We start from the raw sequence: 24,525 nt of genomic DNA, 5'->3' as shown, positions 1-24,525 counted from the left end.
TAATGGGGTTGGTGCAGGAATATCAGCTTCTCAATATCAGGCTGCAAGGCACTTTTAGATCCCTACATTCAGTCATTTTCAGGCTGTTTCTCTGCTTGGCAAGAAGCTGGGTGACTGTACTGAAGCACCACTCTACCAAATATGATGTTAGGAAGGCAATAAAAGTACATCTTGACTGTGCCCCACAGTGCAGGTGATCAGGAATGTCTTTTTCAGAGAACCAGGTAAACAGGGGCACAGCAATTGAGTAATAAAGAAGCCTTTGCTGACTCTTTGACTTGGCTCCCCCTGCCCCCACCTACACAATGAAGAGAGTGCTGCTGCTTTTCCTTTGAAAAAATTTGTCTTGCAAAGCAGTAGTGATGGGGCTCTTTGTCTTGGCTTTCCACCCACCAGGGCTATGCAGCAAGGAGAGTGCTCTTGCAAAAATCTTGACTTGCAAAGCAGCAGCAGTAATGGGGTTTTCTGCCTTGTGCTCCCCCACCCCACCCCCCCAACACAGCAAGGAAAGAGCTTCTGCTTGTCCTTTAAAACTCACCAGTCACCAAAATGAAAGGACAAGACCTTTTCTCACAATCTGGCCCAGAAATCCCCACACCCACCCCTTATGTTTCCACTGACCTCAGGAGGGGGGCAGGGGTGGGGAAGAAGTACCCCCTACTTTGGGAATCCCTATTATAGACTAAGGTCCAAACATAATTATGTTCATGAATCCAATCAGTGGACACAACTGCCATTTTAAAGAAATTTAAACAGGGCCTGGCCATTTTGGCTCTTGAAAAGACTCAGGCAGGAACAAGAGCACCTCAGCCCGTTGTAGGGTTCTCTGGCCCCTGTGAGAGGTGGGGGATCCCCACTCTGGAACCCCTTTCTCCCACAACCAACTGGCTGGTCGGGGTACTTACAAGCAGCAATGGGAGGACTAGGCTGGTGTTGCTAGTGATGTAACTTCTGGCAAACATTGAATGTGACATCATCACACTGATAGCAATGTGAGGATGCTCAGATATTTGGACAAAAACTCTTTAGTAAATGTGACTTCTACCATAGAGTTGTCTCCCAAATACCAGAGTATCCCCATTTTGCTGGCAACATTGGCCTAGGTCTCTCTTCTCTGCCAGTAAGTCCCCTCTTCTCCTCCTGGTTACCATTCTGCAAGCCCAATCAAGCTTAGGCTCTCACCAACATTTTTAAACTGCTTTAAAATGTTAGGAGCACCCAAGAATCAGACTCATGGACAAAGTCAATGCTAGTTTAGCCCTACCTGCTAGCAAAAGGGTTTTTCTGGTCTGCTACAGAAGTAACTTCAAACTATACAAGCACAGGAAGCTTTCTTATACTGTGTCATCAGGATATACTGGCTACTTTGATGTAGTTACTTTGATTTAGTTACAACTAAATACCTTTTATTTCAAGCTTCAGAAATGTATCTTAATACATCTTGGGCACACATGCACACACACAAATTACCATCTTTTCAAATGAATGCGGACACTGTTGTGACTAATAAAACAAAAATTCATTTCAAAGCATTTCAAAATTTGTCATAGCTTTTTGTCAGTACATTTTTTCAGTCAACAGATACTAACAGTGTAACAGCTATCAAGTTGGGAGTTGGCAAAATGTTTTGATGTTAAAAAGGGATCCTCATACTCAAAAAGGTGAGAACCATTGCTCAAATGAAACTATGGAGGAAACTGTTTGAGGCCTGCCCCAGGGGCTCCCTCCTTCTTAAACTCATCATGTTCCCCAAACTTAGCACTCAAGAGATTTTAAGACCCTATTATTGAATCATAAATCTCAAAAGAACAGCTTTGATGAGGCTAGCTGTGGCCAAAAGTGACTGTACACATTATTACTCTAACAGTGCAGTGTACTGGAGGAGGTGTGTGGACAGCTGGGGATGGTGTTGCTACAGTGCACCTGCACCACATAAAAACCTGAATAATTACCCGGTTGTTAAAACTCCTATTGCCACCCAATGGCCTACACTACACTAAATGTAGTGCAGGTCACCAGGAGGCATAGGAAGCGTTCCCGGGCCAAAAGACCTTTGGAAACTTACTGAAGTCAGCTTCACCCCTAGGAACGCTCCCAGATGGCCCCCACCTGTGCCGGAACAGTCTCCTGTGGTGGAGGAGCATTGGTGTGTATAACAGCAGCATGTCAGCCCCTCTGCTGGCACATTTGCCCCCTACACGAGGGAAGTAGGCAACTGCATCAGCCCATCTTCATGTCACTTCCAAAACTCAATTCACCTATCCTGTGGATTGCACTGCTATACTGCAGTTTTAAAAACACTGCTGACAATAAAGTTCTATTATTACTTTCTGAGCTGCTTACTGCAGAAGTGGGGAGCCTAACCCAGATACCAACCAACTTTTAGCAGCATTGCACAAGGAATTCTGCAGAGAGAAACACACATACACCTGAACTAGGATTGACAACAATGGGCTGGGACATTTCTGGAGATTTTTGGGGTGAATCCCGGGAAGGGTGGGGTTTGGAGAAGGCAAAGAGCCCAACAAGGTTAGAGTTTACCCTACAAAGCAGCCATTTTCTTCAGAGAAACTGGTGAGTCGCTTGGAGATCAGTTGTAGCTCCAGAAGATTTTCAAAGTCCAGCAGGAGGTTGGCTGTATACACACAGACACGCCTGCTGGGGAAAATTAAAGCTAGCCTACCTAACCAAGCATTTGGACCAGAGAGAGGAGAGAGAGAGAGAGAGAGAGAGAGAGAACAATCCAGGCACGGTCCATACTGTATGAGCAACCCAGCCTTAGTGCAGCCATTTCAAGCGCAGGGGGAGGAATAGGTGCTGCGTGTTCAGAGCGAATTAGCTACACTCCCCCCTCGCCGCCTTATGCGTGGTAAAGGGGTCTGGGGAGAGAGGAGTACTGAACGGTTGCTCAGGGAAGCCGGGCCTTGACCGTGGCAACCGAAGCGGGCGGGGGTGTGCGCAACACCCGCAGGCGCTGCAGTCCTCCTCGGTCGGGTCGCTCCGTTCCCTATTTTTCGCCGCCACGGCCTTTCGGGGGCAGGCGGCGCAGCGCCCGCAGACAACCACAGCGACTGCTCCGGCCTTCCTCCCTCGTCTCGCGGGCTGAGAGTGACGCCGGGCGCAAGAAGGACGGGAAGGCGGGTGGGAGGAAAAGAGCCGCCGCCGCCCCCCGTCCCTTCGCTGTTCCGGCCCAGTCGCACGAGTGGATCCGAGTTCGTTGAGGGGCGCTGGGCTACGTCCCCCTCCCTCCCTTCCCCCCCACCCGATTAGTCAGTGCCAAGTCAGCCAGGCGAGCCAGGAGAAAGCCGGAGAGGCCGCGGAAGACGCAGGCCGAGGGGGAAAGGCCTAGTCCTGTGGCTGCGCCTGTGAGGCGGCGGGGTCCGGGCCAAAAACAGCTTCTCGGCGCGATGGTGTGAGATCGGAGCCGAGGCTGAGGGAAGATGGCCGGAGGAGGAGGAGGCGGTGGCGGCAGCGGCGGCGGCGGGAGCAGAAGCGTTGGGGGCGCCAGAAGTAGCTACTTTCTGGAAGGTAAGGGTGTTGGGGCCAAGGCCTCTGAATTCAATCGCCCCCCCCCCCCCGGGGGGGTGTCTGTGCGTAGGAGAACTGTATAGCTTCCTTTAGGTTGTTGGAAAATACCACGGGGTGCAGGCCCCAAGGAGGAAGAAAAGGCGGTGTTTACCTGTGGTTTTGGGGGGTGAGGAGTGTTAAGGAGGTTTAAGGGGGGCTTCCAATGATGGGGGATTAGTGGGGTGATGGGTGGCTGGTGAAGGTTAATGTTTAGGTAAGGGCTGAAAGAAAACACTTTTGTGTATTCCTTTTTGCTGTAGTCGGATTGTCTCGCCAGTGGCCTTCTTTCTTCCTCTCATTCCCCCCTTCTCTTCCCTAAAGAAGCATCTCGTTTTCTTCCTAACAATAATGTTAAAGGGTGTCTTGAAGTTGCTAGGAAGAAGAGGATCTGCTCCCCTTTCCTTCTTCCAAATCTCATGTGAAATTATGGCGGTATTTGGTTTCACCCTCTCCCCCTTCCCAAATAATTTGGTGTACCTGGAAAGGTAAGGGAGCTGTTTTAAAATTGGCCATGTTTGTGTGCAGAAAGCTTTGTGTCATTGCCAGCAAAATCACAGTTTTAAAATGTGAGATGTTTGTGTGTTCACATTTTAGATCATTATTGTCATTTTGGAGTATACCTATGCTGCTTAATTACACGAAATCAAGCTTTTAATGAACTGTGCAAAAATTTTCAAGGCAAGTTAATCTCTTGCTTTCTTGTAGTAGGAGCATACCTCCTCCCCTTGGAAATTATTGTCGTTGGGAGAAAGAGTTCTAAAGGACATATTGGGGGTGGGGGTTAGCTCTGGGTATTTTACTGTTTTATAAAGGCATGTCATATCTGTTAAAATAAATATTGCTGCTGTGAATATATTAATTCTGTCACCAGAATCAGATAGTGGGCTTCTGATTCTTCAAAGTGCATGACAAGGAACCTGATCTGAAGGCAGGTTCATACATTACTTTTTTTCTATTTACAGAGATCTTTGGCCAGGATGATGCTGGTTTATCATATATAAAGATAAGGTTTTTCTTGTTAGGGTTACATAAGTTCTACACCAGATAGGATGCCGAAGTAATGTTTACTGTACCTTTAGCTTGTTTCCATATACTATGTGCCTGTCTTCATTAGTTACCAAGCAACAAATGAAATTGCCTTAAAATGCAGTGGTTAGAATGAAGTGACTCCATTGGTGTAGCAGTGCAGACACTGAAAATGACACTGCATTATTCATGTAAATCAAAAAAATGTTAAAGGTGTATTCACAAATGCAACCAGCCATGTTGATGACTGCCTAAAATTCGTGCTTCACTTGGAAAGCTGTTTGTGTGAAATAGCTTATTGATTGGTTATGGAAGTTTTTACTATAGTATTTAGTCCCCTCCCCAAAGATGTGATGGTGTAACGGTAAAATTTCTGTAATATGGAAATTTGTTTTCTGTGTTTCAAATAACTGCTCACAAATATGTTAGCAGGCGTTATTTGATCAGTGAATAAGGAGGTAAAGATGCTCATATCTGTTATTATCAGTATCATCTATGTTTGTACATTCCATAGCAGTTAGTTGATTTCCAGGTCAAAAGGAAAACTTCATGAGCATACCCCTACTTAAGAACATAAGAAAGAGCCTGTTGGATCAGACCAGAGTTCATCTAGTCCAGCACTCTGCTACTCGCAGTGGCCCAGCAGATACCTTTGGGAGCTCACATGCAGGATGTGAAAGCAATGTCCTTCTTCTGCTGCTGCTGCTCCCGAGCACCTGGTCTGCTAAGGCATTTGCAATCTCAGATCAAGGAGGATCAAGATTGATAGCCATAGATCGACTTCTCCTCCATAAATCTGCCCAAGCCCCTTTTAAATCTATCCAGGTGAGTGGCCATCACCATCTCCTGTGGCAGCATATTCCAAACACCAATCACATATTGCATGAAGAAATGTTTCCCTTTATTAGTCTTAATTCTTCCCCCTAGCATTTTCAATGGATGCCCCCTGGTTTTAGCATTGTGAGAAAGAGAGAAAAATTTCTCTCTGTTAACATTTTCTATCCCATGCATAATTTTATAGACTTCAATCATATCCCCCCTCAGACGTCTTCTTTCTAAACTAAAGAGTCCCAAACGCTGCAGCCTCTCCTCATAAGTAAGGTTCTACAATCCCTCAATCATCCTTGTTGCCCTTCTCTGCACTTTTTCTATCTCTTCGATATCTTTTTTGAGATGTGGTGACCAGAACTGAACACAGTACTCCAAGTGCGGTTGCACCACTGCTTTATATAAGGGTATGACAATCTTTGCAGTTTTATTATTAATTCCTTTCCTAATTATCCCCAGCATAGAGTTTGCCTTTTTCTGAGCTGCCATACACTGCCATACACTGAGTTGACATTCCCATGGAACTATCAACTAAGACACCCAAATCCCTTTCCTGATAGCACTGACCCCTGTAGTATGTATTCTAAGTTTGGATTTTTTGCTCCTATGTGGATCACTTTATATTTTGCTTCATTGAACTGCGTTAGCCCACTCACCTAATTTATCAAGGTCCGCTTGGAGCTCTTCGCAATCTGATGCGGTTCTCACCACCCTACATAATTTGGCATCATCCGCAAACTTTGCCATGCTACCTACTTTCACCCTTAAGTTCCTGCACTGTTTGTTGCATATATATAATCAACAAGAACAAGTACACAGGGGCTTAACTACAGAAAATGGTGCTCAGCGCAAGCACTGGAATTGTGGCCCCTCCAGAGGGCACAACATTTTGTTCCCCCAGGACTACCCCCTCCCCGTTTCTCCATCAGCACATCTGGGGATGGTAATTCACTTGGTGGCCACATTTGCCCAGCTGCCAAGTTTCTTGAGCTTTTTGACCAGGGTCTTGACAGCTTTCTCCCACCCTTTCTCATCTTACCCATTCTACTTGCCCTTCTTCCAGCCTAGCAGGCACTTCACAATGGAGGGAGTGAAGGAGAGAATGGACGACATAGTTGGGCCAGGCCGTCAAGTGAGCGAGCAGCCTCCTGTTTTCCACCATGCAGTAGGTCTCCTGTCTATTGGTGTCCCTCACAGGACCATTGCACTTTAACAGCTTATCAGCAGTGCAGTGGGGGAGGAAGGCAGTTCCATCCAGAGTGCGGCAGCACCCATTTGCTCCCAGATTTCCTCAAGGACTGACCCAGGCTGGGAGTATCTGGACAGTCAAACCTCCCCCCCCCCCCCCGGCAGCCGGAGGAAAGCAGAGTTCAGCTGGGCTGCCTTGTCTAGCCTTCCTCCTGGCCCTTCTGCGACTGGCATCAGCACTGCGGGTGCATCTTGCTTGACCCCCTTTGGGCCAATCTGGCAGCTGGGAGGGGTGGCCCTGGGGTCGGGCTGGGGGAACCTTCAGGGATCAGGGCCTTCTTCCCTCCTCCAGAAGGTTTCCAATTTGTTCTGGCCTTTTCCACATGTAAATCTGCTAGCAAGAGGATACTCTGCAGCTGTTCCCTCAGTAAATTTACACATGAGGAGGAGGGTACTAGTCTGTAGATAACCATGGCAAATTTATGACAATTCATAAGGAAGTGATCCAGCCTCCTCTTTTAAGCAGTTTGCTTGCAATGGCTAGGTAGGCATTGTGAGAAATGTTATCCTGTTAATGATACCTTGAGCTCATATAGCTCCTGTGGGATGACCTGGGGTCATACTGTAGCTGTGAGTCCATTTTTTGTAAGGCCTTTCTTTCACTTTTTTCACTTACAGCAGTGGTCTCCAACATTTTTAGTATGGTGACCGATAAGTTCAAATTTATTTGGCAAGAGGATCCACTTGCAAAAAGTCCCCCAGTATTCACAGATAATTAAAACTGGAAAAACCTGGGACCCATTTGCAGGTCTCCCAAGTTGGGAAACACCATACTACAGGACAGTAGAGGCAGTATGGGTTATGAACCTCTTTGGGCTAGATCCGAACAATTTTATGAACAAATTGTGATTGTTGACATACATTTTATACAATGGTCATATAGAAAAATGACTGGGCCTTCTGATTTCAAGAGCATTGAGTAGTTTACCCCTAATTCTATGCAGTATTTCCTTCAAGAAGTAGTTCTCAAGCTTTCTTCTCTCGCGTACTCCCTGGCAACCCATTTCCCTGAACTTGTACCCCCATTATTAGCAAAATGTTTGTAATTAATACTGTTTTTTCACTGCAAATAAATGGCCCAATAAGGGGGTTAGAATCAATGGAATAATAAGATGAGCAACTTATTTACACTCAAAATACTGCTGCTATAGTTTTAAGGTTTTATATATTTTAATTGGGGATATTCGATTTGTTTTATTGTGTTGTTATTTGCTATTGTACACCGCCCTGAGCCCTCCGGGGGTAGGGCGGTTTATCAAATTGAATGAATGAATAAATAAATAAATAAAAGATAAAATGAGCACAAGTTAATACCTAGTTAACATAAATACTACATTGCATATACATTTTTTCATTTAATTTATTAACATGTGAAATCTTTACTATGTTTTGATATTTATTAAAAAAACACGTCAAGTGCTCAGTGCCACGCTGAATCTTGTTTTGAGGCACTTAATTTTCTGAAATCAGGTTCAATTAACGTGAGACAATATTACATCTGGAACTGCACGAAACTACATCACAAATGAGTCCATCACATTTTTTGTACTTAACTAATTAATAATTGAAATATTTAAAATGTTTTGAATTTCATAAAGCACACAACAAATCACTGAGCTTGTTTTAGAGACACATAATTTTTTGAAATCCAGTTCAACTGATGTAAGAAACAGTCTTAAATCTGGAATTGCATTCAGTTTGCTACGATGTTTATTCCTCATAAATGTATAAGAAGAGAAAGCCCTCTTCACCAGTTCTGAATTTAAATGTAAATGGGAACAGAAACTTAAGCACCTTGACAGAGTAATGTTCGTATTCTGTGCTGATTAACTTCTGCCCAAAAGTTAATAAGGGATTTTTCCTTGAACCCAACTTATGTAGTAGTATCAGTCAAAAGTTCTCTTTTTCCTTGATTGATAGTCTGGTTGCTTGGAAGTATCATTCTTCGAAGGCATTGCAGTCCAGCTGTTCTCTTCTCCAGGTTTTGAGAAGTACTTCCCAAAAGATGATTTCAGTCTTCCAGAGTGTTCAATTATTTTCTCACTCCTCCCCTGAGAGAGTTGTAGCACATTCTCAGATAGGAAATTGTGCAAAGTTTCAGGTTTTTCAGGTTGGCCTTTTTTAATACATGACATCCAAAAACCTATTTTTTAAGCTTTAGATTCTATTTTGTCTGAAACTTTGAGCTACTCTGAAGTGCCAAATTCAGATTGTTTATTTCTGAGAAAATATCTGATAAGTATGCAAGAGTTTAAAACCGATCACAGTTGTGTTATCTGGAAGCAAATTGGAAAGGATGGTCTTAAAACAACAACACAGCCCTGGACCTCATGTCTTAAGTTGGAATAGCCAGTTAAGGACTTTCCCAAGGGAGAGTCCCCTTATTTTTGTGTGAAGGAGTAGGGTAGAGTGAAGGCTCATCATCTCTTCACACAGTGCTTTGTAGACTTTTACTTTATAACATTAACCACCATAACAACCTTCTCAAGAACAACTTGTAACTTACTAGGAAGGTATTTAGATGCCAGGTTTTGCCTCTGACTGCAGCAGTGACAACTGGAGTAAACGCCTGACATAGACTTGCTTCCATGAGTGCATAGCCCACAACAGTTAGTCCCACAAATGTCCTTTGCTTTGAAATAACAATCAATAGCATTAAATATATCCTCACCTCTTGTATGTTCTGACAGGATGACAAAGCAAAAGGTTTTCTTCAGTTTCATTGGCTTTCAAATACCTTGCAATAACAAGCAAAACAGCAAAATTGGCAATATTTGTGCTTTTGTCAACTTGAATAGCAATAGCAAAGAATTTACTATTTTTTATTCTACTTATTACTGTTTCCTCATGATTGTCAGATATATCCTGAATCCTTCGAGATACTGTATTGTTTGAAAGAGGGATAGTGTTCATTTTCTCCACATTTTATTATCCAAGTATACACTGAACAGCATATTTAATACAAGAAGAAATTAAATTCTCAGCTACAGTATGGTTCTTACCACATCTAGCAATATGATAGCCAATATGATAGGAGGCTTCAACTGCATATTTGTTTAACTGATGACCATTACAATATCATATTCATATTCTGTTGTTTTCTAGGAATTGACAAAAACAAGATTCTTTGTTTGTATAGCTGGCATATTTTGTTTGTAAATGCCATAAGGGTAAAGATGGTTTAATGCTGCAGTTGAATAATACTTCCCCACACACTGCACACTGGAGCTTAAGGCAGTCCCCATACTTTATAAATTCATCATTGTGTTTGCCCTTTTTTCCTGTTTGGAAAACTGAAGATAGTTTTGCTTCTCTGATTTGTACCGTAATATGAAACATGTCCTGTGATGTTCTGGGCGCCTGATCAATTTCCCCCATTATGTTTCAGTCTCCATACTGTGCTGATTTTCAACCACTGATTTATAGCTGATAACTCAAGAACTGAAAAAAAACCTCAGAATGAATTCTTTCAAAGGTAGTCCCCTGTGTAAGTACTTGGTCACCGCTGACCCATGGAGTGACATCATAGCACAACGTTTACTAGGCAGACTATGTTTATGAAGTGATTTGCCATTGCCTTCCCCAGTCGTTTACATTTTACCCCCATTAAAAGATGGCAGATTGAGTCAATCTTGAGCCAGCTACCTGAAACCAACTTCTGTCTGGATCAACCTCAACTCAAAGCAGAGCTTGACGGCAGTACTACAGCTTACCACTCTGGAACCACTGAGTTCCTCACTCTTTAGGAGGTGCATAAATCAGAGAAAAAAGAACACTATCTAACTTGAATAAATATTTAATGCACCTCTATGGTGAAAATCAAAAGAAATGACAAAAGAAAATTTACAGTCGTGACTTAAAGGCATCCCTAGTTGATCACCACTTTTCTCTCGAGAATATTGGATCCATAGAAATTGGACAGAAAAAATACATAAAACACATAAATACTAAACAATGCAAACCCCAAAACTTTTCAATAGAGCTGTTTTGCAGCCCCCACTTAAAACAGACAGGAATGAGAGAGTCTGTGCGTCCAAGTATTGAAGCAAGAGTATTATTGATGCAATTTCACAAAATACTGTGGAATGGTCGGATACAAAAGGGAACAAGGCAAGGATGTCCCATCTCCCCTGTCTTGTTTATACTTGTTTTAGAAGTATTAAATAGAGAGAGAAGATGTGATGAAAGGATTGAAGAGGTTAAAATTTAAAAAAGATAGAGCATTTGCTGCTGATCTGGTAGTGATGTTGAAATACTCTGTAAGTCAAGGTAGAGATGACAGATTTGGCCTTAACCAGATTGTTCTCCTTTCCCTGCAACTGCCAATTCATTTTCATTGAATTCTGGTAAAAATAAGCGCTATTATTCCTGACCTGTTTGAGTTTATAACTGAGCAAAGAATATGTGTCTTCAAAAATCTCCACAACCATGTCAAAAATGTCATGAACGTGTCTCACACAATTCATTTTTGATAGCCAAGCAACTTCAGTATGAAACAGCAAACATTCAAAATCTTAGGGTTCCCTGGGGTTTTCTGGGATGTATGGCCGTGTAAGTGTAATTTGTATGTGTTAAGTGGAATTCCCCCATTTTAGCATTTGTATGTAACACTGAAGTTGCACAACTTGCAGAGCAGTTTGTCTATTCATTTAGGTCCTCACTTACAATCCATTTTATTGGTTCCTTCAAACTGCATTTGCAGAGCAGTTTGTCTGTGCATTTAGGTCCTTGTTTGCAATCCATTTTATTCCTGCAGAGAAACATCCTGAGTTTGGGTGGTATTCACTAACCATTGTCTTGATTCTAGTGTTTTTAAGTACTGGTAGCCAAATTTTGTTCATTTTCATAGTTTCTTCCTTTCTGTTGAAATTGTCCATGTGCTTGTGGATTTCAATGGCTTCTCTGTGTAGTCTGACGTAGTGGCTGTCAGAGTGGTCCAGAATTTCTGTGTTTTCAAATAACATTCTGTGTCCATCTTGGTTTATAACATGTTCTACTACTGCTCATTTTTCCGGCTGAATTAGTCTGCAGTGCCTTGAATATTCTTTGATTCATGTCTGGATTCTGCGTTTCATGGTCCCTAAGTAGTCTTGTCCACAGCTGTAAGGTATGTGGTAGATTCCTGCAGAAGTTAGAGGATCACTCTTATCATTTGTTGAATTTGTTGAATTTTCTTGGTGGCTCTGAAGATTGTTTGGAGGTTATGTTTCTTCATTACTGGTAGTTTCCCTACTGGATCAGTGATTCCCTTGATGTATGGTAAGAACATCTTCCCGCTGGGTGGCTGTTTATCTTCATTCCTGTGGTTTGTTCTTGGTCTTGAAGCTCTTCTGATGTCTGTAGTAGAGTAACCATTAGCCTGTAGAGCCCTGTAGAGTTTAGGTAATTCAGACTTGAAGGAGTTCGCAGATTCTTTTTGCATACAGAGTTCTTATTGTGCTCCTTTTTTGCCCTGAGTGATGATTGGAGTTTTAATGTAGATATCTATCAGTGTGTGTAGGTTTTCTTTAGACTGTGTGGCCCAATTGTTGGTTGAGTTTGCAGATGATTAAGACATCTAGAAATGGCAGATGCAGAGGTTTGGAGTGCCATTTGCCAGCATGGTGCCATAGCCTGATCAGTTGTAAATAAGTGAATAAAATGGTTGAAATGGCCCACCTCCAGTGCCCCCCTGGTGCCCCCTTGCCCCCAGAAGTGGTATTGCCCACTTTGGGTACCACTGCTTGGGTCTTCCTCATTCTAAAATATTATAAAACAGTTCAACAATCAAGTTGGTATTTAAACAGAATTTCTCTCCTTCAGCTCAATAATTGAGATTATTAAATATTAAGTTTATCCTCTTTGTATGTTTTGATTTAGCTTGGGACCAAAAATGATCTTAACTTATTTTCATTTCAGCTTTGGATAAATCAGAGTCCATGCGGGATGGTGGCTTTACAAATCATTGGAGCTTTGATCATTCAGAAGAAAGTGAAGGAGATGCAGAGAAAGAGTAAGGATATTTTAAACTAGGTGGCTAAAAGTGTGGTCAGTTATAATAATGCATTAGTAAATTGATGACTCCCTTCCTAGAACTCTGATCTTCTAATGCAAGTGCTAGAAGTGTGTTATGTATACCTGTGATATTAATACACATTTATCATGATGGGTAGTTTCCAAAGATGCCAAGAGTTATTCCAGAAACAATGAATAAGGTAGACCTATTAAGAAAATGCACAGGTTAGATCCTGTTACTCCACTGCAAGCCCGCACAAACACGCACACATACACACACGCACCAGTGTTAAGTGTTCATAGATATCAGCTTTTCAAATTTACATCAGCCCAACAGTGCTATCTTGTATACCATTAGTCTAATCCTGTTGATTTCAATTTATTCATAGCCTAGAAGTTTGTCTTCTTTTTTAACTTCCTGTGTCTTAATTGAAAATTAACAATTCCAAACAATGACAGCATTCTTTCTGTGTCTGTAAAAAGAGCAACTGCTGTTAAGAGTTAACAAAGAAGAGCCCTGCTGGATCAGACCAGCGGTCCACTTAGTCCAGAGTAAACTAACTAGGTAACTGGCTAACCAGTTACTGTAGAGGGCCTGTGCTGGGGGACAGAGCCAAGGCATTTCCTCTAATGTTGCCTCCTGGCACTTGTATCCAGAGGTTTACTGCTTGTGAATGTGAAGGTTCTCTTTAGTGATCATGGCTAGCAGCCACAGATAGACCTGTCCTCCATGAGATTTAGCGTTTGAAGGAACTCCCAAGTCAAGATGCTTAGCCCTGAAGACTTCTATCGTTTTAATGAGATTACTTCCTTTAAAACATCTTTAAGAAATGTGTGCAGGTTGTATGATGTACCTACAGCTCTGAAAAGTATTATTGTTGGCATAATTGCTGGGTGATTATTTGCTGCCATAAAAGATCATTAGAGGATTGTACATTTGACATTAAGAAATAGTACATTTTCATTTTATACCAGATTATTCATTATTCACACTGTGCTTATGTAATAATTTGCCAGGATTTTAAAAAATGCTTTGTATGAGAACATAAGACCATAAGAACGAGCCTACTGGATTAGACCAGAGTCCATCTAGTTCCACACTCTGCTATTTGCAGTGGCCCACTTCCAGTATGCATTTTGACTGCAGTCTTTTTATAGGATGTGGTTCTATACTGAAAGGTTTCTTGATCTTCATGAATGCCATTGGGGGTATATGAGGCAAGTGACAGATGGAGGATCTCAAAGTTCTGGCAGACACAGAGAAATGAGTGTGCTCTTTTTTGGGATTTCAACCAGTATTTATCACTCCTGTTTTTCATACTTCTTCTTCTGAAGTATATTTTTTCAAGTATATTTTGCCATACATTAATCCCTACCTCATTGTGCTACTTTTCTCTTCCCCGCTTATGTTCAGCTTCAGAACTATTAAATATGTAATTTATCATTATTTAGTGGCCTCAGTTATTAGACATGTCCTAGCAGGGGAAGCTCCCATTTTTCTAGGTGTAATGTATTGCGTCATGCTGGGAAAACATAGGAACAAGCACAGTCTCCAGCATAATATTTGTATAGTATTCAACAGTTGGTTAACTTCCATACATTAATTTCTGAGATTGTGGTACCAACTAGTCTTCTGAAGAGAACTATGCTTATGAGATTTGCCACTAAATATTTCATGCTGTTAAACCATCAACAAATTAATGTGGTTGCAAAATTATCTTTCTGTTTTTACTGTTAATCAACTTCCATTATGTGCTAACACATGACAAACAGCTTCCTTGTCTTGACTTCCAGGTCTTGACAAATTTTCTTTGGCTTTAGGAGTGAGTCCAAACACTTAAGAGCCAGGCTTATTTTTCAGCTGTCAGGGTTTTGTGACCATTAAAGTCATCACAGTTTCTTGCAATTGTATTAAAGCTGTAGCAAATGTATTGTAGGGGATACATACATATAGGGTTAACCTTGGTTATCATTGTCACGACATAAACCTAGCCTCGAACACTAACCCAGATTTTTCGTATTTCCATTATTACTTTTAAAAGCTCAATTAAAATTGAATCTTGGAGCCAATATAGAAAGTAGCTGCTTAAGACATGATTTCATCCTTCACCAATGAAAGATATAAAGGTTAGCATAAAGTAGACAATGATACGAACTTCATACTCATTTATTTTTGTGTCATTCACGGAACAATTCTTATGCAAAATGATAAATAAGCTTGTATTTAGAGTGAGAAATATTGAGAGAGACTACAATAATTAAATCATTGCTGAAAATACTAAGGGCCACAATGAAATTCCTGGGTGCAATGGCAAACTAGCACCTGGGATCTGTCCTAAAATAAAATCTATCCAAAAAGGGGTTGCAAAGTCTTCTACTAGTGAGTTTCTCACTAGTTTGATATACTCTGTTATAATGGAATTTTCTCTCCTGTGTTCTTTACCTGTTTAGTGAAGCACGTCTGCTGAGCATAGATGAGAGCGATGGATCCTGCAGTCCCAGGGATGAAAAGAAAGTGAGTGTTTGTCGTAATCCTGTTACGTGATTAAATTTGCATACATGAGATGGCATATTTGATTCTTTGCACTAAGTGCAACAGTTTGGGGAACCACTCTTCTGAAGTTCTGGTATGTTGTGATGCACACCCTTCATGTACATGTTCTTCTTTATACCTTCTTTTTAAAAAAATCCAACATTCCTTTAAAGTTGCATTGAGCACACAAAGCATGTACCCCACTACTAGCAGTGTAATCCTAAGGAGAGTTACTCCAGTTTAAGGCTGTTCATTTCATTGGGCTTAGGCTGAAATAACTCTCCTTAGGATTGCATTGTAAGGCATAGCTTCAGTATTCTTTGCTTTCCACAGTGTACTCATTTGACCTCAGCTCTGAATCCACAAGAGTTAACTCTTGTGTGTTTGTGTGTTCCTTAAAAAAACGAAACAAAAATAAACTGGCATGTAGAATTATTTTGCTGGTTTTAAACCAGTTCTATAGAGTCCTGGATGTTAAAACACTAAGAAACAGTGAAGGGTAATTTTGGTAGAGAAAACTAAATGCAGTTGGGAAAAAAAATCAGAATATCATTTATAATGATTATATGCATTGTTGGATAGATCCACATGTATACAAATGCACTTTGTTTCAATGCAGGAATATGATTTAATATCTCAATTGGAAAGGTTATTGCTGAAAAGACTTTTGGATAATTAATACAATTTAGACATATAAAATGTAATAAATGTCCGTGGGTTGCACATAGAACAGATTCTAACAAAAAAGTAACAAAAGAATTGCACAAAAAGGGATTACATTGTATAAGTTCTAATGTGTCAAGTATTTCTTGTATTTTTGCCTTTTTAAAGTTTCTGGCTTTGAGCATCATTCCTACATATTTTTAGCAATATAGTTCTTAATATGTTTGATGTTCTCTGCATTGGGCTGCTCTTGAATACTATCTGGAACTTTCAGGTAGTGCAAAATGGAATGGCCCAATTGCCAGCGGGCTCTGCCTGCTGGAACCATGTTACAGAATCTTGAAGTCCCTTTGCTGGTTTTCTGCTTGAATCTGGGTCCAGTTTAAGATGCTGGGGATTACTTGTAAAGACCTTCATGACCGGGGGGGGGGGGGGGGGGAACATGCTTGGAGGACCAACTTTCCCAGTTTGAATCCATGTGGCAGTTACTTTCCACATCAGCTTTTCTTAGTGCCCATCTTGCTTTTGAACATACAGTTGGTGATAGCCTGGCATTTTCTATTGCTGCCTCTGTTATGGAACAGCCTTCTGTTCCTTCTGGAAATGGTGAGGCAAGCATCTTGGGGATTTCTAGAAAGGCTGCAAGGCAGCATTCTTTAAAGAAGATTAAGGGCAGTTTGGATATTGGCTTAATTGTTGTAATAGTCTGTTTAAGTTTCCTTACCTGCTTTTTCACTGTGTGTTATTTTTTAAAAATAATATTTAATATTTTCTGTGTTATTTATTGTCACCACCTTGGATCAGGAGAAGGGTGAGGTTTATAAATGATCTAGAGCCAGCACCTCTCACATTGTTCCCTAGGGTCCCCTCGCACACCAGCAATAATGTTTTTCGGAATATTTTGTTTTTCACTGGGAGAAGAGAGGTGAGAAACTCGTGTTCTACTGATGAAATGCCTTTCATCAGCAGAAATATCCAGGGCTTCCAAACCTGTCATCTGAAGACACTGGTTTGGATTGTGAAATCCAGGTCCCAGAAAATGTTAATCCTGGGATTGAGAGACTTCTGTGTGTGATAGTTCTCTTCCAGCTCCTTGAAGTTCACCCCCTCTCCATTGCACTGCAAGCAGCTTAGAGACCTAGGTTCGTCCAGAGGCTGAGTGGAGTTGTGAAGGCAACCCAAGCTTCCTTTGCTGTTCCCCGAAAACCTCTTTAGAGTATTGGGATGCCCCTGAGTGATTGCTGACACCACCTTCTTTGTTTATTGTGCTCTAATAGTTTAGCATCAAGGGAACACCAAACCAGGAGAAACTGGTATCATAGAGAGCAGTCTGACTGTGGCTAGGAAAATTGATGCAGTCTTAATTCCTTAAACAGACAAAAGGTTGACTCATTACTGAAAGGTTTACTTATTACTCTTTGAAATTGGAGTGCAGAGTCTCACCACCCCCTCCACTGCAGGCTGATGTTAACCCTTTCCTCTTGTGTCAGAGGAGGCAGGTTCAGTCTGCTCCCTGGGGCTTGATTCTGTTTTGCTTTGGCCATCAAGTTTCATCCAGTTTTGATCAAACACGTAGGGTTTCCAAGGCAAGAGGTGAAACAGTGGTAGTTTGCCATTGTCTGCCTCTGCGCAGCAATATCAGACTTCCTTGGTGGTCTCCCATCCAAATACTAACCAGGGTAGACCTGGCTTAATTTCCGAGATTTGATGAGATCAAAGATCAATGTACTTTAGTGCTTTACACTCAGCATACAAAAATACATGGATCTGGTCACATCTCCAGACCTGTTGTCTCCAAATGCTGTGCAGTCCATAGCCACCTTCTCTTTCCTGGGTGAGACATTTGCCTGGCTTTATGACCAGAGGCTTCAAAGAGTATTTTGTTAAAGTGAATTTGGTCTGGTGCTCTCATTCACAGGAGTGTGCTCTAGCTGCAGTGGAAAGAGAGAAGGGGGCAGTTTTCTCTTCTACAAGTAGTACAAGGCTAGAAGGAAGATCTCATTCCCTCCCGCTTCCCCACTACAGTAACCCAACTGGGATGGCTGTTGTCACACACAACTCCCTCGACTTAAGGAATAAACTTTCCTAGGGCTAGAAATGGTTGGAGGGGAGGGAAGGTCAGGGAAGATCCTAGGCCATCAGTGCTTTCAGCTGATCTGTGGGATCCAAACCCCTATTTTTATCCCCATTCAGCCCCGTGACATTTGGTATGAGTTCTTCTCTAAATCAGGATGACATTAAATTGCATCTTCTATGGATTACAGTTCTGACCTTGAATTTTAGAAAGCCTGCTCACTTTAAAAACTTAAAGTGTCTGGAGTAGCAAAATATTCAAAGGGATTTTCTGGGCTATAAATTGCTAGCTTCCTCTTTTGGGGTGGGGCTTGCTGAAAGGATATTGAAAGATTGACAGCTAGAATTATTGACTGGAAGGTTATTACATGTGGCCCAAAATTATCGACTGTAAGGTTGTTACATGTGGCTCAAAGACTGTCCTGATATAAGAAAGATTTTCTTAACTTTCAGTTCTCCTTTTATAAAATAAAGGGTTCATATATAATATTTTAATTCTTGGTTTGAGGTGTATAAATCACTTCCAATAACTGGCCAGTTTGTTGTGCCAGTGCCTCTCCTTTTGGTGACACTAAAGCTCATCGCATTGAAAACTGAATTGAGACTTGTAATGCTTGAGTCATTAATAGATATATAATGAAGTACCATGGATTCATTTTACAATTGTAATTATTTCATTGCAGTCATTACGTTGTCGCCCAGGAACTATTGGGACCAGAGGAGATCACATAAGAACATATACTCGAAGAGGCAAAGTTGAAGGTCCTAGAATTTTTAAAGGAAATGCAATTGGTCTCAACATGTTGGGGAGCAGCAAGAAACTGAGGTGCTTTGCTTCCAGATGCAGTAAAAATTGCTGAATGTATCTTTTTGAGATTATTTTCTGGTAATTTTAGAGATGTTTTCCCTTTGCTGATCGTACTGATTAACAGATCATTTGTAATACTGAAATGGTCTCATGGACTAAGATCTGCTATAACGTGGCCGGAGGTTTTAAATGTTTGTTTCACCATAACTGTTTTTTTAAAACAATATTTTGACCACCTGAGACCAGACTGGCAGTTTTCAGCAGCATATTCATGGCCTCCAAGTCCATCAGAGTGATCAGCAAACATCTGTGTTATTAGGAAAAAGTATTGATTGAGGCTCTTTCTAACACCATTTTCTTCAGTCATGCATGAAGAATAGAGTTAAAGAGGAAAAATTTTAAGAAATTTTGAAGAAACAGAAAAAAGGCTTTCCCCCTTTTTTGGAGAAAAACAAATTTTGAAAAAAGAAAAGAAAAATATGTTCAATATGTACTGTTCTATCAAACCTATCCACCCATTAACGGAATGACTTTTATTACACTCCTTCACCAATATTTATTATTTAAATTTATACTCCATTCTCCACAAAGCATTTTATAGCATTGTCCTCTCCTCCATTTTAGCCTCACAACAAACCTGTGAGGTAGGTTAGGCTGAGAATGTATGACTGGCCCAAGGTCACCCAGGAAGCTTCCATGGCAGGGTAGAATATGAGTCTAAGTATCCCAGATCATCTTTTGAAACTAATCACTGTGCTAAACTGTCTTTTGTGGGTAGCTGCTGTTGAACTGTAGTGAGCAGCCTGTCCTGGTTGAGTCATGCAAGACACGGGCCATCAGATTGCCCAGTATGTTGTTTGCAAGGTCTTGCTCCCTTGTGCCCTCCCTCAAAAGGCAAACATACCTTGGAAAGGTCCCTGTCCCTCCCCCGCCTTTTACTGACTGAAACCAAGACTTGAAGGTTGACTGTACAGTTGCAGTTGCCTACCAATAGCCACTGAGAATATTATTTAGGGTTTTTTTAATCCCACAATTGTTTGTTTTTTAGATTTAAGATCTTTCTGCAAACCTGGAGCTTTTCCAAGGTATATAGAAAGGTGTTTTGTCTGTTCATGGCTCCATCCTCTGGAGTTCAGTATCACAGATTTGGCCATGTTGAGAATTAGATATGTTGATAATATTAAAATGCAGAGGGTTGACTATAGATATTGATACAGAACTTCTTAATAGAACACATGCACCAGGGAGTAACAAGATAACGGTACTAGATACAACGGTTAAATTGGGTTGGATCCAACTAGAGGAAGAGCTCACAGGAGTTAATTGAAAGGATGTTTCCCCTTCCTTAAGCAGCTTGGCATTTGTTGAAGGGAAAAAGTGATTTTGCTTGATTCCCCTTTTTATACGTGGTTTTGCTTGATATGCTTTTCTGATCCTCAGGAATGACTGATGACTTGGGTAACAGTAAGATAGTTAAAAATCCTCTCTTATCAGTTTGTTCTGGTGAGCTCTTATGCTTGCTTGATCGATTCATCTCATTGATTTTTCTGCCCACAGATGATGATTGGGCTACTGCTGGCTAGGTAGAAATGTCAGTGATATTTTGGTGACATATTTGAAGCTCCTGTTCAGCTGTTACTTTGAAGAATGAAGAGTACTTTTATCATTTTTTCCTCGATGTGAATAGTAACACTTTTCCTATCCCATTTTTATTTGTTTGCAGTGAAAATGCTCAGACTATATCTTGCCCTGGGACTGTAGTACACGGTAGAATTTTTCAGCATGCTCATGCACAAACACCTGTAGTGAAAACAGCAGCACAAAGGTAAAATGTAAATTACCAATTAAGATTTTCTCTTCTTAAAAAGTATTTCTATAGTCTTGGTGTGTCCTGTGCAGCAAAAACTTTAAATCATTTTAGCAACTTGTTTTATAATAAATTTACATGCAAAACGGTGTCTCTCATAAATTTATATACAAAATAACTTACTATGGTTTCTCTCACATCCTTTTAAAAATGGAATTTCTGGTGATTTGGTTGACAGTGCTTTTCAAGAGTAAGTGATCTTTTAAATAGAATCCTGTCCTTCCAAGGATAAGGCTAGAGAATAAGGTAAAAGCAACAGGTATTGATCCTCCCCAGTATTACAGCCTGCTTGCATCACAGCAGTAATGGGCCAAACTTGACCTGGACCACAGATGTGTGATTCTCCATTCAAAATGTGTGATTCTCCATTCAAAAAGTTTGGGTGCCCCTGCTCTTGAAATGTCCTTTCTATTAAATACATGTAGAAATATAATTAACTAGCAGCAAAAGACCATTGTGGGGGTGGTTGGTTGGGTGGGGAAGATGCAATTGGCTCTAGCAAGCATCCCCACCCCTTCAATAGGCTTAAGTGTTAGTGTCCATCCCCTCTCAGGGCACTTACCTTTGCTGCAGGAAGGGAAGGCGAGGGTGGGTGGGAGGTGTCTGCCAGGCCTTCTAGTGATAATTGGTGAGTGCTGATTACCCTGGGCCTTTAAGAGAGAAGTCGTTCAAGTATATCCTCTCAAAAGCGCTGCTTTTTCCCCAGTGCAAAAAAAATTCTCTACTACCTGTCTCAACTCTCTCTAGTTTTCAAAATCTTTGACAGGAAACTATTTAAATCTTTTTGGATAAGAAAAACATGGAGGAATGGAATAATGAAATCAGACTGCCGTAAACAGGAACCATAGGAGGCAGTAGCGATAACAATTGATTGCATGGGCTGATTTTCATTTGTTATTTTGGAAGAGAAAAATGGCTACCAGAAAATAAGATCTTTCCAAAGAAAGATGTTTGGGTAGAAAATATTACTAATAATATTGGGAGACACCGGTTCATCATCTGCCTTAAGAGCATAAAACTGAACTTTTGTGTGGTAGGAAGTTTGGTTATACAATTTTACACATTGCAGAAACTGGGCTATTCTGTTTTTCAGCTGTCTTTTACTGTGCACATATTTCAAAACTAATAAGTGGCATGTTGCGCTTCATTCTGGTTACATGAACTCCAGTGACATAATAATGAGAAAAATGGACAAAACTAATATGGAAGTAAAGGGTTAATTTCAGTATATTGAAACAGAAGGATAATTTGTCAGAATAACTCCCTGAAGGAAAATTCCTTTCTATTATATGTGGGATTGAATTAAAAGCTTAGTATGCTGTGGTAACAGAAAGTGTTACACTGTTGAAGAGATGCTTATCTCTTTTGTAGGGTAGAAAGTAATTTAAGTTGTCAGAATAGATGTGCTAGTCCTGTTTTCAGTGTTGTAGAAGTACTTTGGGTTCAGTAAACATAAATTTGCCAGTCCCAAGAGCTCAGAATTGTAAAGCGAAGGCAGCAACAGTCATTTTCCCAATCAAATTGGCCAGATTGGAAGTTAGTTGGAGAATAAAATACTCTGGAAAATTAGGTGGCAGTTCAACTGATTACAATTAGACTGTGCTAGGTTCTTGACGCCCTTACTCTTGTTGCCTTTTTCTCCTTTATGTCCCATTTTGTTACCTGTAGTTCAGTTACTACTTGATGGAATTGTGCATTGTTGTGGCTTTATACATACTCTCTAATGAAGTTTAACCCTGTAGAGAAATCTAGGAGAATGTTTGAATTTCTCCAGGAATTGCTGGAGTGGCATGGAGCATTGCTATCCTTGTATGTGGTTGGTGCTTTTTTCCCCAGCCGCAGGTGGGTGGCGGGAAAGCCTTGGTTTGCTGGGAGATGGCACAAGGCGCAATTGGGAGACAGCAGGAGGAACCCTGGTCAGACTTGCGGTCACTGCCATGGCCAGGCAGTTTTCGTGCCTTTAATTCCTGTGACTAAATCCTGAATAGTGCATGATACAGTGTTGAACTGGATCCTGATCTTTCAAACCCTGTCCTCAGCCAGAAACTGAAGACTTTTGATCCTCTTTTTTAGTTGTAGTCTTGCTTCTTGCCTTGTTTTCTAGGGTCAGCCATGGCCTTGGAAATAGTTCTGAGGTTTCTTTTCCACTAAAGTTGAAATGCTTTTTAATGGTTTCCAAATATCACATGAAAAAGGAGGCCTAGTTGAAAATCTTGATTTGCACTGACTCCATCCTAAGAGAAAATTTGCTAAGGATGGAATGCGTAGTGATGACGCACTTCCAGCCAGTTGCCACATGGTCCATCAAGGCCTGGCGTCCCAGCCCCTTACTCGCTATTTCCCTCAAAGAACAAGTAGGACCTGGCATGTCAGCAGTGGCAAGATGCCCTCCTGCCTGGCAAATCCCCCACCCACTCTCCACCCAAAAGGGCTTGGCAGGGCAGCAGTGGCAAAGTGGGCCTTTGCGGGGCAGCAGTGGCAAAGCACCCTCCCGCCTGACCTGGCACCTGTCCCCCACCCATCTACCCCCCTCCCCCCAAGAAGAAGTAGGACTCTGGCGAGGGCAAGACAAAGACTCTTTGAAGGGGCAGGTTTGATCTCGGCCCAGGGGCCCAGGCTGACCAGATAGACAGCCCAAGAGCCAATGAGCACCTAGAAGCAGATCTTGGCCCAGAAGAGGGTGGGGAAAAGCGAAGATGGATAGGGGTGGAAGCAAACAGGGATACAAGGTGGGAGGATGAACCATGCCGGTGGGGGCGGGGGGGACAAAGAGGAAGGACAAGCAAGAGAGACAGCAAGTGATAGAGACAGGAGGACAAGTTCAGATAGTGCAGAGAGGGAAAGAGTAAAGGAGAGTGAAGAGCAGCAAGGGCAATGCCTGGCTCCTTGCCTGCTGGTTCCAGCTGAGGACGTTCTGAGAGACCCATGGGCTTGAGACCTAGGCTTAAGATCACCTGTGCAGGGGAGGTGGAATAGCTAAGAGCCCCAATCCAGGATTGGCCAAGGGGGCAGAAAAGACAGGATGGGTTAGCCCTCTTGGTGGGTGCCCTTCATCCACCAACAATTGTTTAGAGCCCATTTTATATGATCATAAAATGGTTTTTACTGCTAGTACATCAATAATACTGTAAACTCATAAGAAGAGCCCTGCTGGATCAGACCGGTGGTCCATGTCATATCATCCAGCATCCTGTTGCCCACAGGGGCCAACAAGTTCCTTCATTCTTCTGGCACTAGTATTTGGAGGTTTACTGCATATGAACATGAAGGCTACCTTTCATTATCATGACTAGTAGCCACTGATAGACATATCCTCCATATATCTGTCTAATTTCCCCTTTTAGTTGTCTATGCCTCTGGCAGTGAATTTCACATTTTAATTACTCGTTGTGTACAAAGATATTTCCTTTTGTCGGTTGTGAATTTTGTCGGTTGTGAATCGGTCTAGCACATTCACTGGATGCTCTCAAGTTCTAGTATTGTGGGGGTGACAGAAAAAGTTCTCTTTGTCAACTCCTTCTATCCTGTGCATAATTTTATAAAAATCTATCATGTCCCTTTTAGTTGTTTCTTTTCTAAATGGAAAATTCCCACTCTTCAGCTATTCCTCATAGGGAGGGTACTCCAGCCCCCTGATCATCTTGGTTTCCCTCTTCTGTACTTTTTCCAGTTCCGTGATGTCCCTTTTTGAGATATGGTGACCAGAACTCCACACAGTATTCCAAATGAGACCACATCGTAGATCTATATGAGGGCATTGTAATAATGGCCGTTTTATTTTTAGTCCCTTTTCTAATAATCTCCAGTGTAGTCTGGCTTTTTTATCACTGCTGCACACTGGGTTGTAACTTTCATTGAGCTTTCAACTACAACCCCAAGATCTTTTCCCCTCTCCGTCTCAACAGCTCCAGACCCTAT

At 41.6% G+C, this 24,525-nt stretch overlaps 1 protein-coding gene across 2 annotated transcripts in view; it reads left to right on the top strand.

Annotated features, from left to right (window-relative positions):
* Positions 1-2,592: 2,592 nt before the first annotated feature.
* Positions 2,593-24,525, top strand: part of SENP6 (SUMO specific peptidase 6) — a 64,265-nt gene continuing 42,332 nt past the window's right edge. For both annotated transcript variants that reach the window (XM_048495696.1, XM_048495687.1), the window contains exons 1-5: positions 2,593-3,528; positions 12,568-12,661; positions 15,115-15,178; positions 18,616-18,758; positions 20,464-20,565. In XM_048495696.1, the coding sequence (XP_048351653.1) occupies positions 3,441-3,528; positions 12,568-12,661; positions 15,115-15,178; positions 18,616-18,758; positions 20,464-20,565 (491 nt within the window). In that variant the 5' untranslated portion in view covers positions 2,593-3,440. The remainder of the gene's footprint in view (positions 3,529-12,567; positions 12,662-15,114; positions 15,179-18,615; positions 18,759-20,463; positions 20,566-24,525) is intronic.

The sequence above is a fragment of the Sphaerodactylus townsendi genome, linkage group LG01, assembly GCF_021028975.2.
Source record: "Sphaerodactylus townsendi isolate TG3544 linkage group LG01, MPM_Stown_v2.3, whole genome shotgun sequence".
NCBI classification, from domain to species: Eukaryota; Metazoa; Chordata; class Lepidosauria; order Squamata; family Sphaerodactylidae; genus Sphaerodactylus; species Sphaerodactylus townsendi.
Note: the sequence above shows the minus strand (reverse complement) of the source record. Positions and strands in the feature narration are given on the sequence as shown.